Source organism: Ctenopharyngodon idella, chromosome 5, assembly GCF_019924925.1.
Source record: "Ctenopharyngodon idella isolate HZGC_01 chromosome 5, HZGC01, whole genome shotgun sequence".
Lineage (NCBI taxonomy): Eukaryota > Metazoa > Chordata > Actinopteri > Cypriniformes > Xenocyprididae > Ctenopharyngodon > Ctenopharyngodon idella.
The window spans coordinates 3,796,290-3,810,813 of record NC_067224.1 but is presented as its reverse complement, the minus strand read 5'-3'; the positions used below and the strand labels follow the sequence as shown (position 1 = coordinate 3,810,813).

Sequence of the window (14,524 nt, the reverse complement as noted above, 5' to 3'; positions counted from 1 at the left end):
TAGTTGACAATCTTTTAGAGAGTGGTGTAGCTAAATCTCTGAAATTACAACTCTGTTACCTACTTTAATACTAAGCTACCAGGGGTGTGAAGAGATCTATAGTGGCTAAATATTAAAGATTAAGTGGACATTTGAAATGAATGTTGTTTGGCCAATATTAAACTAGGATTGATACTTCATGCTGTAAAGTGTAACAACAACAATCACCAGGCCGTTGGCGCCCTCTGCAGGCATTTGTTATCATACATATGTACATAAGTTGATTGTTTAGAATATTATGTATATTACATTATGTATTATAAGAGTGTTGTTTAATAAAACCACAAAATTACTTGCTTTTGATACTTTATTTAAACCAATTATTGCCTCGATGTTATATGTATTTTAAGCTATTTTAAAGGCTATTGTTCACATAGGTCTATTTTTATTACCACAAAAATATAATCCGATTACTCGATTAATTGTCAAAATAATTGACCAATTACTCGATTACCAAAATAATCGTTAATGACAGCCCTAGATCAGTTAAATGATAAGTAAAATGCATCTGCATTGTTTTGCATTTTGTGACTTTCAGTCAAATAAAAGACTATTTTTTCAGTCATATTTTGTCATTGAAGATTTCTTAAATATAGCATTTCTTAAAAATAGTCACATTATTGTGAACCCAATAACGTGTATCGTCTCATCTCGTGAGCTAAGTGTATCGTCACACCCCTATAAGCTACTGAATTATGAAAATACCTTCCTGAACATGCTGTTGGTGTTCTAGTTTTTGGCTGTTGTTGGTAAGAAAGAGTCTGTCATGTGTACCTTGAGTCTCTCCACGGCCTCCTCTTTGCTGATGTGCTCAGTAGGACTAGCGGGCGTTACACACTCCATTGGTGCATCAGAGGTAGACTGTACATATGAGAGCGAGGGCTGATGGAGATCACTTGATGCACCACCCAAAGCAGGACGGCCCATTTCAGACCCTGAGAGAAAAAGAGCATGAGAGTTATTTAATTTCTCAATTGACTGTGACTGTCTACAGCTAAAAGACACCATGAAATCAAATTAAGAGTTTGTGGCCTTTAGTCCATGTCTGTTAACTTCTGTGCATCTTGTGACCATGCAATCCGATTTCCCTCCCAAATACTCATTATTGTCATGCAAAAAAACCATCTAATTTCTCTAATGAGGAAAAATAAACTACCATTCATAAGGTTTTTTTTTTGTTTTGTTTTTTACTTTTGTTCAGCAAGGATGCATTAAATTGACCAAAAGTGATAGTAAAGACATTTAAAATGTTTAAAAAGATTTATATTTCAAATAAATGCTGTTCTTTTGAACTTTCTATAAAAAAAAATTACCACGGTTTCCACAAAAATATTAATCAGTTTTCAACATTGATAATAATCAGAAATGTTACCCGAGCAGCAAATCATCATATTAGAATGATTTCTGAATGATCATGTGACACTGAAGACTGGAGTAATGATGCTGAAATCTCAGCTTTGATCACAGGAATAAATTACATTTTAAAATATATTCAAATAGAAAACAGTATTATTATTATTATTATTATTATTGTCACAATATTACCGTTTCTACTGTATTTTTGATCAAATAAATGCAGCCTTGGTGAGCAGAAGAGACTTCTTTCAAAAACAGAAAAATCTTACAGAACCCTTTTTCAATTAGTGTACATTATTAAAATTTTATTTTTTTTGCTGATTTTTATAATGTCACTCATTAATTTAAGTAATGAGAATCTAATGAGAACCACAATTGAGAATGAATTTTAAAATCTGGTCCTAAATATAGGTTTAAACCATCTTCAATTTTGCTTTAAAGTCAGCACGGAATCAAAATTGACCATTCTTATTTTTTATGGATATTGCAGTATTTATTACAAATTATTTATCCACGCACATCAATTTTTTTTTTAATATTCACGTGCCCTCGTAAACTTTAATCAAAATAACTTCCTCTCCTTCTTGCAGCATCTCTTCTCTGATGAGAGGGCGGGACAACCTGTCACTCTCATGAGATCCACCAACAGCAAACCACAACCATCCAATTAATTCCCCATGGACAAAATCAAGTCCCGCCCTACATTTGTTCTTGTTTCAGAAGTAATTTCACTCGGATATACGTCACAATAGGGAACAAAAGTCTATCGCATCTTCCATTTCATGCCAACTTTAAATGACTGTATCGGAGTGCGTCTCCAAGACACATTACCTTTGTTTATATTACTTATGCTTATTTTAGCACTCTCCTCATGTGAACGGACCTCTCTGAGAGCTGTTAATATCAGGTGTAAAGAGTACTTGTACATATACCTGAGGCAGTGATAAGGTTGCTGAGTCCCTGAGACAGGAGGAGCTCTTTGAGTCTGTTGACCTCGTCTTTGAGCTCCCGGACGAGACGAGCATTTGGATCCTCATTTATTACAGCATTACACTTTATCTGCTTAGCTCTGTCTGCATACCTACAGCGAGACACAGTTCATGAGCTTAGATAGTATAAACAGGACAATGTACGTCAAATTTATGCTTAAAAAGAAAGAACTGTGTTTTTACCTGAGAGTACTGAGTGTTTCTTCATAATTGATATCTGCTGGGCTCAGAGCAGCAATCATGGCCGTGCGAGAGTTTCCACCTTCAAACACAAACACTCAATTAAACATCAGTGTTTAAAGACGGGTTCACACCAAGAACAAGAGTACACTATTGAACACACTCCATGTTATCATTAAAGTTAAAGAATACACTGACAAATTAAATTAAATCAGTGATATGAAGCTTTCAAGTATTTCTCAATTAAGTAAACAATGTTTTAATTTTTTCAAGCAATTACTTAAGTAAACTTAAGACCGTAATAAAGAAATAAATGAAGAGAAGTCGTTTGATATTGCTGTTTGATTAATATTACCAACATAATAGAGAGCGACAGGTCTATAAGGCCTTATTTTCGCAACTGTTTATACAGTAATTAAAAGTATAGGGTCAGTAAAAAAATACCAAAAAAATTACCATAAATACAGTAAAAACAGTAATATTGTGAAATATTATTACAATTTAAAATATCTGTTTTTTTTATTTGAAAATATAGTAAAATTAAATGTATTCCTTATTCCTGTGATCAAAGCTGAATTTTCAGCATCATTACTCCAGTCTTCGGTGTCACATGATCCTTCAGAAATCATTCTAATATGCTGATTTGCTGCTCAAAAACATTTCTAATTATTATAACTTTTATAAACAGTTTTTGCAGATTCAGTTTTGTGGAAACCACGATATACTTTTTTTTCAGGATTCAAAAGAACAGTATTTAGTTTAAATAGAAATCTTCTGTAACATTATAAATGTCTTTACTGTAATTTTTGATCGCATCCTTCCTGAATAAAAGTTTTATTTTCTTTAAAAAAGTGTTACATGGACTTTCAATTTTAAATTGATCTTCATTTGTATTTCAAGTCAATGGTGACCATTTTCATTTATGGATGAACTACTTAAAAATGGCAAATTTCTTTAAAAATTAATTAAAATCTAAATCTTTCAGAAGACAAACAGCCGATATCTGCATCTCTAAGTTACTAGAACCCCACATGAAAAATATGCAAGATACACAAGATTTACTCATTTTGTATTATTTTTCTGTTACTGTTGAATCTTTTGTTGTGTGCTATGCTTGTCTTCAGAATTAAGTTAGAGATAAGGGAATGCTTCCAATTCAATGTCTTCCTCTTGATTGATAGAAGAGTAACTTAATGAATGGCTGGATATCAAATAAGCTTTTTGCTGACTGGTTTTAGGTGTCAGACCAAACTCTGTGCTAACTGGTTTTAGATGCAGATCTTCTAATGGGACATTCCTGGTGTGTTGACAGGGTCTAACAACACATGACTCAAAAGCATCTTATTGGTAGATGAGTTTATTTCAGTGACTCTCTAAATGAAGAAAAGAAAGAAAAAAAAGTTCTCGTCAGACCAATTTTCCCCCCTGGTGTGAGCAGATCTATAGGAATGTATCGTTTCAATTCACAGCCTGTGAACAGGCCTTTAGACAGCAAGACATACCTAGATTTTCTCTCAATAACCACGTGAGCACAGAATCCCTGTAGGGAATGAAATCAGAGCGTCTCTTCTTTGAGCCGTGCTGTGGAGGGGAAGTATATTGTTACTCTTGACAATGAACTTAACATTTGAGACAAAACAATGAAAGACAAGTGAAGAGAAGGAGACGATAGATGGGAAACAAACAGAACTGAAGCAGCAGTAAGAAACAGAGGAGAGACAGAAAAACTATCGAGCAGAAGAAAAATAAGTTTTTACCATGTCTGCCAGTGCCGAGATGACTTTACCCAGTGTTGTCAGAGATTTGTTAATATTGGCTCCCTCCTAAAAAACAAACAATTATTTTAAAATATCTTTTAATACTTTTAAGGTTAAAAGGTTAATTCAACTGAAAGAGTAATTTGTCATAATTTACTCAACAGAATGTCCAAAGCTTTTCTGTACAGTTAAATTAACTTGAGATGTCAAGCTCCAAATAGTAAAAAAAAAAAAAAAAAAGCTGGGTTACATATGACACGTGTCCAATTTAAGATAAATTCTTTTCCGCTCATATAGCTTATTTTAACCAATTTAAACATTTATTAATCCTTATTAAAGTTACAAAAGTTATTCAATCAAGAGCAGTGAGTGATTTCTCTTTGTCTTTTGTAGTTTGATTAACATTAAAAACAAACAGCAGCAGGAATATTAGGCTGCTGTCACTTTAAGAGTGAATGCACAGATCTAATATACTGATACTGTACACATGCGTTTATGTTCTCAATTGTTTCTGTTCACTTAAGACATAACCGACTATTTTTTACTAGGATACTCACTATTTTTTTGAATTTGTCCACTCAAATGCAAGACGACGTGAACGAGAGCTCAGGCTTTCTGGGTGTGTGCTTCGGATGTATGCGCACACAAAATGAATGAGCTCCCTTTCGCGTCTTCTTGCGCTTGAATATTTAAATTGTCAAGGATTAAACTTTCATAACAATGCAGCGTTGGCCCGTCAACTTCCCCAATTGGCAAGTGACACCGATTTCTACTTGCATTTGGCGCTTGGCGAGTGTTAATTTTAGGCCCTGCTTATATACATATCATATATGTATCTTCAGATGACTTAATATATAACACATACACATATATATATATATATATATACATATATATAACACACACTTACACAACCGGTTAAAAGTATGGGTCCCACTTTATATTAGGTGGCCTTAACTACTATGTACTTACATAAAAAAAAAAATAAAAAAAAAAAACAATTGTACAATGTACTTAGTGTTCATATTGTATTGCAAAATTATAAATGTAATTACAGAAATTAATTTAATTTATATGTAATTACATGCAGGTTAAGAAATATAAGTACAGTGTAAAAGCATGCATATACACAATAAGTGCATTGTATCAAATTATCAATTTAAATGTTAGTACACAGTAGTTAAAGACACTTAAAATAAAGTGGGACCAAAGTTTGGAATAATTAAGATTGTCGCTTTTGTTTTTTGGCTTTGAAAGAAGTCTCTTCTGCTCACCAAGGCTATATTTATTTGATCAAAAAACACAGTAAAAACAGAAATATTGTGAAATATTACAACTTAAAATAACTGTTTCTATTTGAATAAATATTTAAAATGCAATTTATTCCTTTGATCAAAGCTGAATTTTCAGCATCATTACTCCAGTCTTCAGTGTCACATGATCCTTCAGAAATTATTCTAATATGATAATTTGGTACTTAATTATTATTGGTGCTCAATTATTAATAACGGTTCTTATTGTAATAATATTTCACAATATTTACGGTGAACTACTTTTATGATACGTTTATGGAGTATTTTAATTTTGACATCCCCTTTGAACGTCCATTGTACAAAAAAAGAGCTGCATGAACATGCTTCAGAATATCTCCTGAGTTTCAGAGAAAAAAAAATTCAAACAGTTTTACAACAATGATGAGGGTGGGTAAATGATGGCAGTATGTCGTTTTTGTTTAAACTCCTTCCTTTAATGCAGAAGAAATATGACATCAAACACACCTTCAACCTCATGCCTTTGGCTCCAGATGAGTCTGCTCTCTCACTTCCTGCCAGATCAACCAGGCTGATCTTGCTCACCTGAGCAGTACACATAGAAACCAAAGTGAGTAAAGAACAACAAAAAAGGAGTGTTTTCTAATCTCCTATACACACCTTCTCAGTGTCCAGGCTGGTCATGTGGTCGTGTCGACGCTGTGTGAATAGGATGGTGAAGACTGCATGTGAGCGACTGCTGGTCTCGTTCATATTGGTAGCAGCAACCGTCCTTTAAGTAACAAAAATGATTTTTGGCTTTTATTAATCTGATTAATAAAAGTAATCATTGACAGATTAATCAATTATCAAAAGAGTGTTTTTTTCCCTAATTGAAACATAATCATGTTTGTGTGTATAATAATACCTGGCTTTGTTGCCAGTGTCCATGAGATCTGCAATATCATTGTAGTTTGTAACCGCCATTTTGGAGAGGTCTTCTACATAAGGGCCCATTATAGGGTGCTCTCTGACCCTCAAGGACCCTTTACTTTTGGGGTTCAACAAGTCCCGAACCCGCTCACAGTAAATCTCCATATATGAAACCTAAAAACATATTATACATAAAATTATATTAAATCCGTTATTGACTATATAATATGTAAAGAGTCAGCTCATTTTATATCAAGAAACTGTTTATTCACAGTTTAATCTGAAGTCACATGCTTTATGAGTCCATGCAGTTCTTTCTTTTAGGAGACAATAACTTAATTTGTCTTGCAGTTTCTTCGCAGACCGTTTACATTCACAAACAGCTGTATTAAACACTGCATGAAAGGTAATATTCGAAAAAGCATAATAGGGGCACTTTAACACTGCAAATGGACACTCCAGCACACAGTGGCTCAGACACACACAAACATACCTCTACAGAGAAGGACAGGTCAGGGTCAGTGTTATCTGCGGTTTGTCTGAACAAATCCTCACACATCTATGGGGGGAAAAAAAATGCACAATGAGAGAAATGTGATGACTAAAAGTGCCCAATTCAACACAAGTACAGAATAAATTAATTACTTCAAGTAATTACAATTCTTTTAGTGTGTTTGAAGAGCCACTCACTACTCCCTAATAAATGGACCCAACTGTTATTGTTCTTGTTTATTACAAAGTGCATATTGCAAAAGCATATACTATGCAAATGTCCTTTTCACGTGTTGCACCTCCTCCAACTCATCACAAATACAGCTTTTACGGGTGCTTGTGAAGGCATGACTTAACAGGTAAAAGTAATCTAATTTCAATAAAAGGTCCAACATGTTAGTAATACCTTTAACAGTTTTCCTATGTGTCATGATGTGTAAGCAACTGAATAGACTAATAACACTATCTAGAGTGAACCTGAGCGCCTCGCTTATAATAAACCCATCTAACGTAGGCTGTCTGCACTGGCATTTTTTTTGACATGACGAGTCTTTCTTAAGGGGTGCATTCAAAGGAGTAGTAAGCGATTTCTCAAAAACCCTGTTGAAAAGTTGCTCGGACCAAGCACCACAACAAATGTGTAGCCAATCAGCATTAGGGGGCATATGATGGTGTATGACAGTGAGCAATGATGGTGTATGACAATGGTGTAAGAGGGGGATTTAAATACAAAAAAGAAAATCTCAGGGGAATATCAGTGGAAAAAGATGGGTTATGATCAGGCAAGAGCTTTAGGACTCACATTATAATAGAATGCGGGAAGGTCTGAAAATGGACGCCGAGGTTGTATAGTTTCTGCTCCAACCTTTAAGTTGTTTGAGAGCATAGGGAGACTGACTCTGTCATTCGCAGTGCTTCATGGAAGGGAACAGGCACTAAAAAGCTCTTTTGATGTGATATGCTTTTTGTAATTCTCTGATTGGTGGAAATTTCTCTGCAGAATCATGGGTAATGTAGTTTTTTACCAAGAATTCCACTATTAAGCATGATTATTTAAAATTAAGTTGCAAATGCAACAAAACAGTGTTAATTTCGTTAACGAAAACTATGACGAAAAATGTTCGTTGACGACCTGAGAGATGAGAGATGACACCAATATCATTAAACGATAACTGTGACTAAATCAACGCATGCAATATCGTTGACGAAAAAAGACGAGACTGATATGTGTTTAACATACATAAAAGCGGATAAAAGAATGAATTGCTACATTACTTTTAAATAGATTTGACATTATATATATATTAGAGAATGTTCTGTCTTATATGGCACTTTTATTATATTAGGTTTTACCGCAGATATGTTGTTTTTGACAAATTCAAAGTCAATTTTAAAACAATTTTATGTTAATTATTGCTTATGTAACCATCTGTGAGTGAACATAAGCCGAGTCATTGCCAGAAGTGGCCAGATCTCTATAGCCAGAGTTGGGCCAGTTACGGTGAACAGAAATTGGCCCAGTGCTTTACATCCGTAACAAATACACATGTGCCAGAGCGAGCTGCGGGCCACAATCAGCCCAGTTAACACATGCCAATGCCGAGTCTGAGCCGCAGGCGCCGTGAGGCAGCCGAGCTCGGGCCGATTACTACATGCTATTTGGGACTTGCTTTGATAATGAAAGACTCGATGATTGACTCATAAAATCAGTGACTTACCGCCACCTACTGGCAGTTTTAATGTAATATTTAAAAGTATCACTTCGTTTTTATCATCATCGTATTTATTGATTTTTTATTTTTTTATTTAAAGCATTATTTATTTTATAAAGGTACTTATAAAGGTAAAAAAATGCTCTGGAAAAATCGATTTAAGAGGGCAAATACTGTCCCTTAATGGAAAAGGTGTAACTGCAGTCTAAGTGGAAAAGAGAGGGTACGCAGAAGGATGTTAAATCCCTCAGGGGGTGCGACACTCTAGAAACCACTGAAAAGGGATCTGTAGAATTGCACAATATGTAGAATTGCACAAGTGCTACTGCTAAGAGTGCAATGTCATTACAGCCCGTTACCTTGATTCAAATTTTTCATAAGCTTAAATGAATTGGTCTAAAGAGAAAAATTATAATGACTATTTTGTCTAAAGACTACAAATAAAATAGCTATCAAAATTAATGTTGGTAACTGTAGTTTGACTATAAGTAATGACTAAAAGACAAAAATGACTAAAATGTGACTAAGACTAAAGAGCATTTTCATCTGAAGATAAAGACTTAGACTAAATCAAAAATGGCTGCCAAAATTAACACTGCAACAAAAGCATAGCCTATACCATCGATTAACAAGGGCTGTCTTTAACGGTTTATAAGTAAACGTTAAAAATCAATTACTCTATGGAGAAAATGAATAGAATTTTTACTTCCAGAACCTACTTTTCTACTTTCATATCTCTTGTATCACCACAGACTCACTCTCTTACAAACTTACTCTCATACAAACTGAACTGGTGCCATCTTATATCCCAATTATCAGTTGTTTTGAAAATTAAATCAAAGAAATTCTGTATTAATATTACTGTAATATTGTTGTAGTGTTCGTCTTGTTGCCATTTTGATTGTTTTATACATTGTAATGAATTATTTTATTCTTAGTAGAATGCTTAGAGATAATGTATAGGCCAAATCAATATTTCATGTCCAGATAATTATTTATTTTGTGAGTAGTGGTATAAGCAAGAACATGATTTTAAAGTGGTCATGATGTCCCTTTTTATTAGTATTTTTGTATGTTCCTTGATATCTATTTATAAGGTTAATAAGATTTTTTTTTTTTTTTTTTTCCCCACAGCCACATTTGCAAACTAATCTCATTCTGACCCCCTGTCAGAAATGTTTGGATTTGGTGCTACATCTCCTTTAAGATGCTCACTGTTATTACTGGCTTATGTCGTTTTGCCAAATTTGTGAGGTCTGAAACTTACAGTAAATTCTAGTACAAAGAATAGTACAGTATGTGAAAAGATCAAAGAATATTTGATTCCTCATGCAAAGACATTTCTCAAGTGCTGTTCATTCCATTATGTGCAAACATTTTAAATTAGCCACAAAAAAATAAATAAATAAATAAATAAATATTGACTGCACTTTTAACACAGACCAATCAACTAGTCATTCAGACCCACCTACTAGTAGACTTGAAAAATATAGTTTTGCTCATCTATAGACTACAACATTTTTCAGTCATTTGGATCATTTTTTATCATTTATAGTGAAGTCTCACTTAAAATCTCACATAGCCTCTACATTAAACATCAAATATATACTGATTGGCTGTGATTCCATTGCTTTGTGCATTTCACTTGTGGATAGTAAAATGACTTGTTGCAGGAAGCTTTCATTCATGCCATCTTCATATAAACACCTGTGGTATGATGCCCTGCTGCCCAGGATCCTGTTTTCCCATCATTGTGTACGACTTCCCTGCTCCAGTCTGTCCATAAGCAAAGATACACACATTATAGCCCTCGAAAGCATGAAGCAGCATCTCCTCGCCAATGTCCTGATACACCTTCCTCTGAGATGCAAAGGATGGGTCTTCTTCCTGCAACACAGTAAACAGGGACAGTCAGAAGGAGTTTTCTGTGTTCAGACAAATGTCTGAGGAAGATAAGAGTGAGAGTGTTTGATAAGGCCCAATTCACATACTTTTCAACAAACTAAATGTGCATGTACATCAGTGGCATCAGTGGTTCTTTAATTGATATCTCGAGTATGCAGAGCATTCACAGCTAATATGGGCTGCACGTCACTGATGTGCATTCGTACAATCAGAAAGTACATACTTTTGAGTATACAGTATTTGTGCATACTAACAATCATAAAATTGAGTCTTGAACTGATGGACCCATTTGTGTACTGTTTGCGATTGCATGCAATAATATGTGGCATGACTAATAATAACGTTTTTGAGGCATCACTAACTAACTCAACCAGGTCCCACCTCTTTATTTTGCATGTGCCTTGGGCAGGAATTAATTAAATGAGGAATATTGTGACAAAAGAAAACTCAAGACTACAATGGAGGCAGTTCAGGGAGTTCAGAAACAGTGACACTGATATAGAAAACAACTCCCGCTGGAGGGACCTTTATAACTTTGCAAACATTTTTCATGATCAAACAGCAACATTACACACTAAAGAAAGTTGAACATGTTAAAAAAAAAAAAAAAAAAAAAAAAAAAAAAAAAAAAAAGCATAATAGAACCACGTTAAGACATCTTATACATTAACATATCACTTTTTGTTACAGTGTAACTCTCTGTAAAGCTGCTTTGAAATCACTATACAAATGAATTTATTATTATTGATAGATTCATACAATTAAAAAAAAAAAAAAAAAAGTTTTTCAAACTTACTGAGCTGTGTGACCAGTATGAATAATCAAACGTGAAGTTCTTGGGTGATTCCTTGGGTTGTTTGGGATTAGTAATACCTGTAAGACATACAAATAATTCAGCACACTAATTTCACACACAGTATTGGTAAATACAACTGTATTTTTTAGGTAAAAACAAGTAAATAAATGATAATTTAGACCAAAATTCCTGTCTAATGATACTATAATATAATATAATATAATATAATATATATATTTTTAAAGAGCAAATTTGGAAACTAAAAATGATCTACAATAATATACTTTATGAAATATTATATGAATGTGAAATAAAAGACAAAGAGATGCATGAAACATGAAAACACAGTGGAGTTCCTGCAAACCCTCAGCCGTGACTATATTCTCAATAAAGCACAGTCTTGAGTGACTTATCTAAATACATTAATCACTTTTACATTTTCCTCACAGAGTATTTCTGACACGTTTTTTTCCGCCCTCTTTTGATTGACAGGATATAAATCGGCCTGATCATCGGCTGTTTTTAAACAATCTGCCGATAGTGAAAATTATTGCTTTTATCGGCCAATATCGATTATTGGCAGATACACTGGTGCATTCTATTAAATATTCAGGGATTCCTGAACACATACTAGTCGATTAATTGTTCAGATAACCCACAGACTAGTAGATTTATAACATTTGAAGTTTTGCACATCCCCTCTATGCATGCTGCACAGGGACACAGGTGTCATAGCTGCTACTAGGGGTGGGAATCTTTTAGAATCTTACGATTCAATTCATATCAATTCTTGGAGGTCACGATTTGATTCAAAATCGTTTCTTGCCCTGCCCCGCCCCCATGTAAAAGAAATCCTGTGCCCTCGATTGATATTAAATACAACTCACAGGTGTAATTAAACTTAAGTTTTGTTGAATAATTATTTTTCAATCTCATATGAAAGGATATGTTCATTCGCTTTTATAAGCGGGTATTTTAATGCGCTTTTTGTGTGTAAAAAGTACCTGTACACGGCAGGATCGCAAGAGAAGCTTGTAACTAAACATTATTTAAGGCTATTTTTTTATTCATTAAGTTACTGATATAGTAACTGCTGTTGTCAAGTAAGCTTCATTCATAATGCTTCCTCCGTTGCAAGCCTGTGCACTCCTCTAATCTGTCCAGCTGCTGAACTGTTCTCCTGGGTGACTTTCGCCTCCTTTGTACCAACATCACGTCATTAATACATTTTTAGAAAATCGATTTTCAAAATTTGTGATTCGATTTAAATCGGCGGAAGATAGAATCGCGATTCATGTGTGAAATAATTTTCCCCCCTACCCCTAGCTGTTACTATATTATATAATTTAGCATGTCTGGAATGCTGTACTGACCAATCAGCATCCAAGAGCAGAACTATTTGTCTAATATTTACATTTACTAGCAAGCATTCCTTGCTTCTTAAAAGTTGAACTGAATGAGAGTATCAGGGAGCAATGGAGGCTTTTCATTAGGAGATACAATTTCCCAAGTCATGTCAACACACAGTCCTGTCTAGCCATCATAATGAGCTTGGAAAGATCCCAGCTCTGCAAACACTGCAGGGCCACAGCGCTTCCCCTCCATACACATTTCTTTCAGTAGCTTTAGAATGACCTTTGACACCGTATCCCTACCAGGCCCTGCACACAATAAAAACTCAGTGAAAACTGAAAACTCGCACTCTACATAGCTGCATACAAAACATCTCATACAGACCTCAAAAGTACTTACACTTAAACTACACTTAAATGCCACAGATATATATAACAAAACATCAAATAAAGTGGCATCAATTTAATGGGCAAACTTCTATAGGGATAAACAGGAGACTACAGCAAATACAGGGTTTCTGCAGGTTTTATGAAGGTAAACTTAAGACTTTTTTCAAAGACCTTTTTAAGGTCAATTAAAGAAAACGTAGGGAATCTTAAGGGCTGAATACCTATGCTCCCAAACACTACAATATGGAAATAACTTTTACTGTACTTTCTCATCATATTGCAAACAAGTGATGTTCTTTCTTAGAATTTTTGGTTTATTTTCCAGTGCAAATGACTAAAGATTCTTCAATCAAGATGCATTAATGTGAGAAGCAAAAATGACATGAGATATGAAGTTATGTTCTGCCAATGGGCTCAGAAAAAGCAACCTAATTCAAAGGGAAAATATGTCATTAATAGTTATTTGTTCTTGTTTTAAGCATGACCTCAATTTACCAAGTAACCAATACTTCACATTATCATTTTGCATCTCAAGTACATGTATCTTGATTTAATTATGTTTAGATATTTGTATAAGAAAACAGGACAAAAAATATTGAGGCAGATGTACATTTTTACAGTGCATGGAAGATTTAATGCCCTGACATTTATAAATTTAAGACTTTCTACTATATACAGTTAAACCAAAATTTATTCAGACACCTTGAACATTTCTTTCATTAATACAGTTTATTCACTATAGTTTAAAAAATGGTAATAAAATATGACAAGATCTCAGAGTTAAACTGTCAGAAAAAAATAATCTTAATTATGTCAGATAACACTTAAGCAAAACATAGTCAGGTCAAAGTGTCTGAATAATTTTTGGTTCCAGATTTTTATCAATTTTACTGGTAATCCACTGTATGAAGAATTTTTGGGTATAATATGTCAGTTTACTTTATTTTGCTATCCTCACTTACAAAAATGAACTATAGTGTCCTGCACCCACTGGTAAAATATATAAAATATATCAAAAATGTATGAATTTTTGGTTTGACTGTGGATATATATATATATATATATATATATATATACATATATATATATATATATATGTAAGACCACCTGTCATAATATAAAGAAAACTAAACATTTTATTGTCATTTATTAGGCAAATAACAAACTGAAACAACTAAATATGTGTTTATTCGCACATAACAGCAAAAAATAAATAAAAAAAATTATAGCAATATATAGCAATCATCAGGGTTCAAGCACTTTAAGGCCTTTAAGCACATGCGTAAAAAAGTAAATAATTATAAAAATTATTATAGCATGTAAGCACTTGGATCATAGATGGAAATACCATTTACAGCCAATACAGGCAATTT

The 14,524-nt window shown here is 33.8% G+C and overlaps 1 protein-coding gene across 4 annotated transcripts in view; it reads right to left on the bottom strand.

Annotated features, from left to right (window-relative positions):
• kif1c (kinesin family member 1C) overlaps positions 1 to 14,524 on the bottom strand; it is a 60,177-nt gene that overhangs the window by 15,572 nt on the left and 30,081 nt on the right. For all 4 annotated transcript variants that reach the window (XM_051893413.1, XM_051893411.1, XM_051893410.1 and 1 more), the window contains 11 exons: positions 11,410 to 11,486; positions 10,416 to 10,595; positions 6,998 to 7,063; positions 6,500 to 6,678; positions 6,253 to 6,364; positions 6,100 to 6,177; positions 4,322 to 4,387; positions 4,067 to 4,145; positions 2,568 to 2,646; positions 2,328 to 2,476; positions 814 to 974 (listed from right to left, as the gene is read on the bottom strand). In XM_051893413.1, coding sequence (XP_051749373.1) covers positions 814 to 974; positions 2,328 to 2,476; positions 2,568 to 2,646; positions 4,067 to 4,145; positions 4,322 to 4,387; positions 6,100 to 6,177; positions 6,253 to 6,364; positions 6,500 to 6,678; positions 6,998 to 7,063; positions 10,416 to 10,595; positions 11,410 to 11,486 — 1,226 coding nt within the window. The remainder of the gene's footprint in view (positions 1 to 813; positions 975 to 2,327; positions 2,477 to 2,567; positions 2,647 to 4,066; positions 4,146 to 4,321; positions 4,388 to 6,099; positions 6,178 to 6,252; positions 6,365 to 6,499; positions 6,679 to 6,997; positions 7,064 to 10,415; positions 10,596 to 11,409; positions 11,487 to 14,524) is intronic.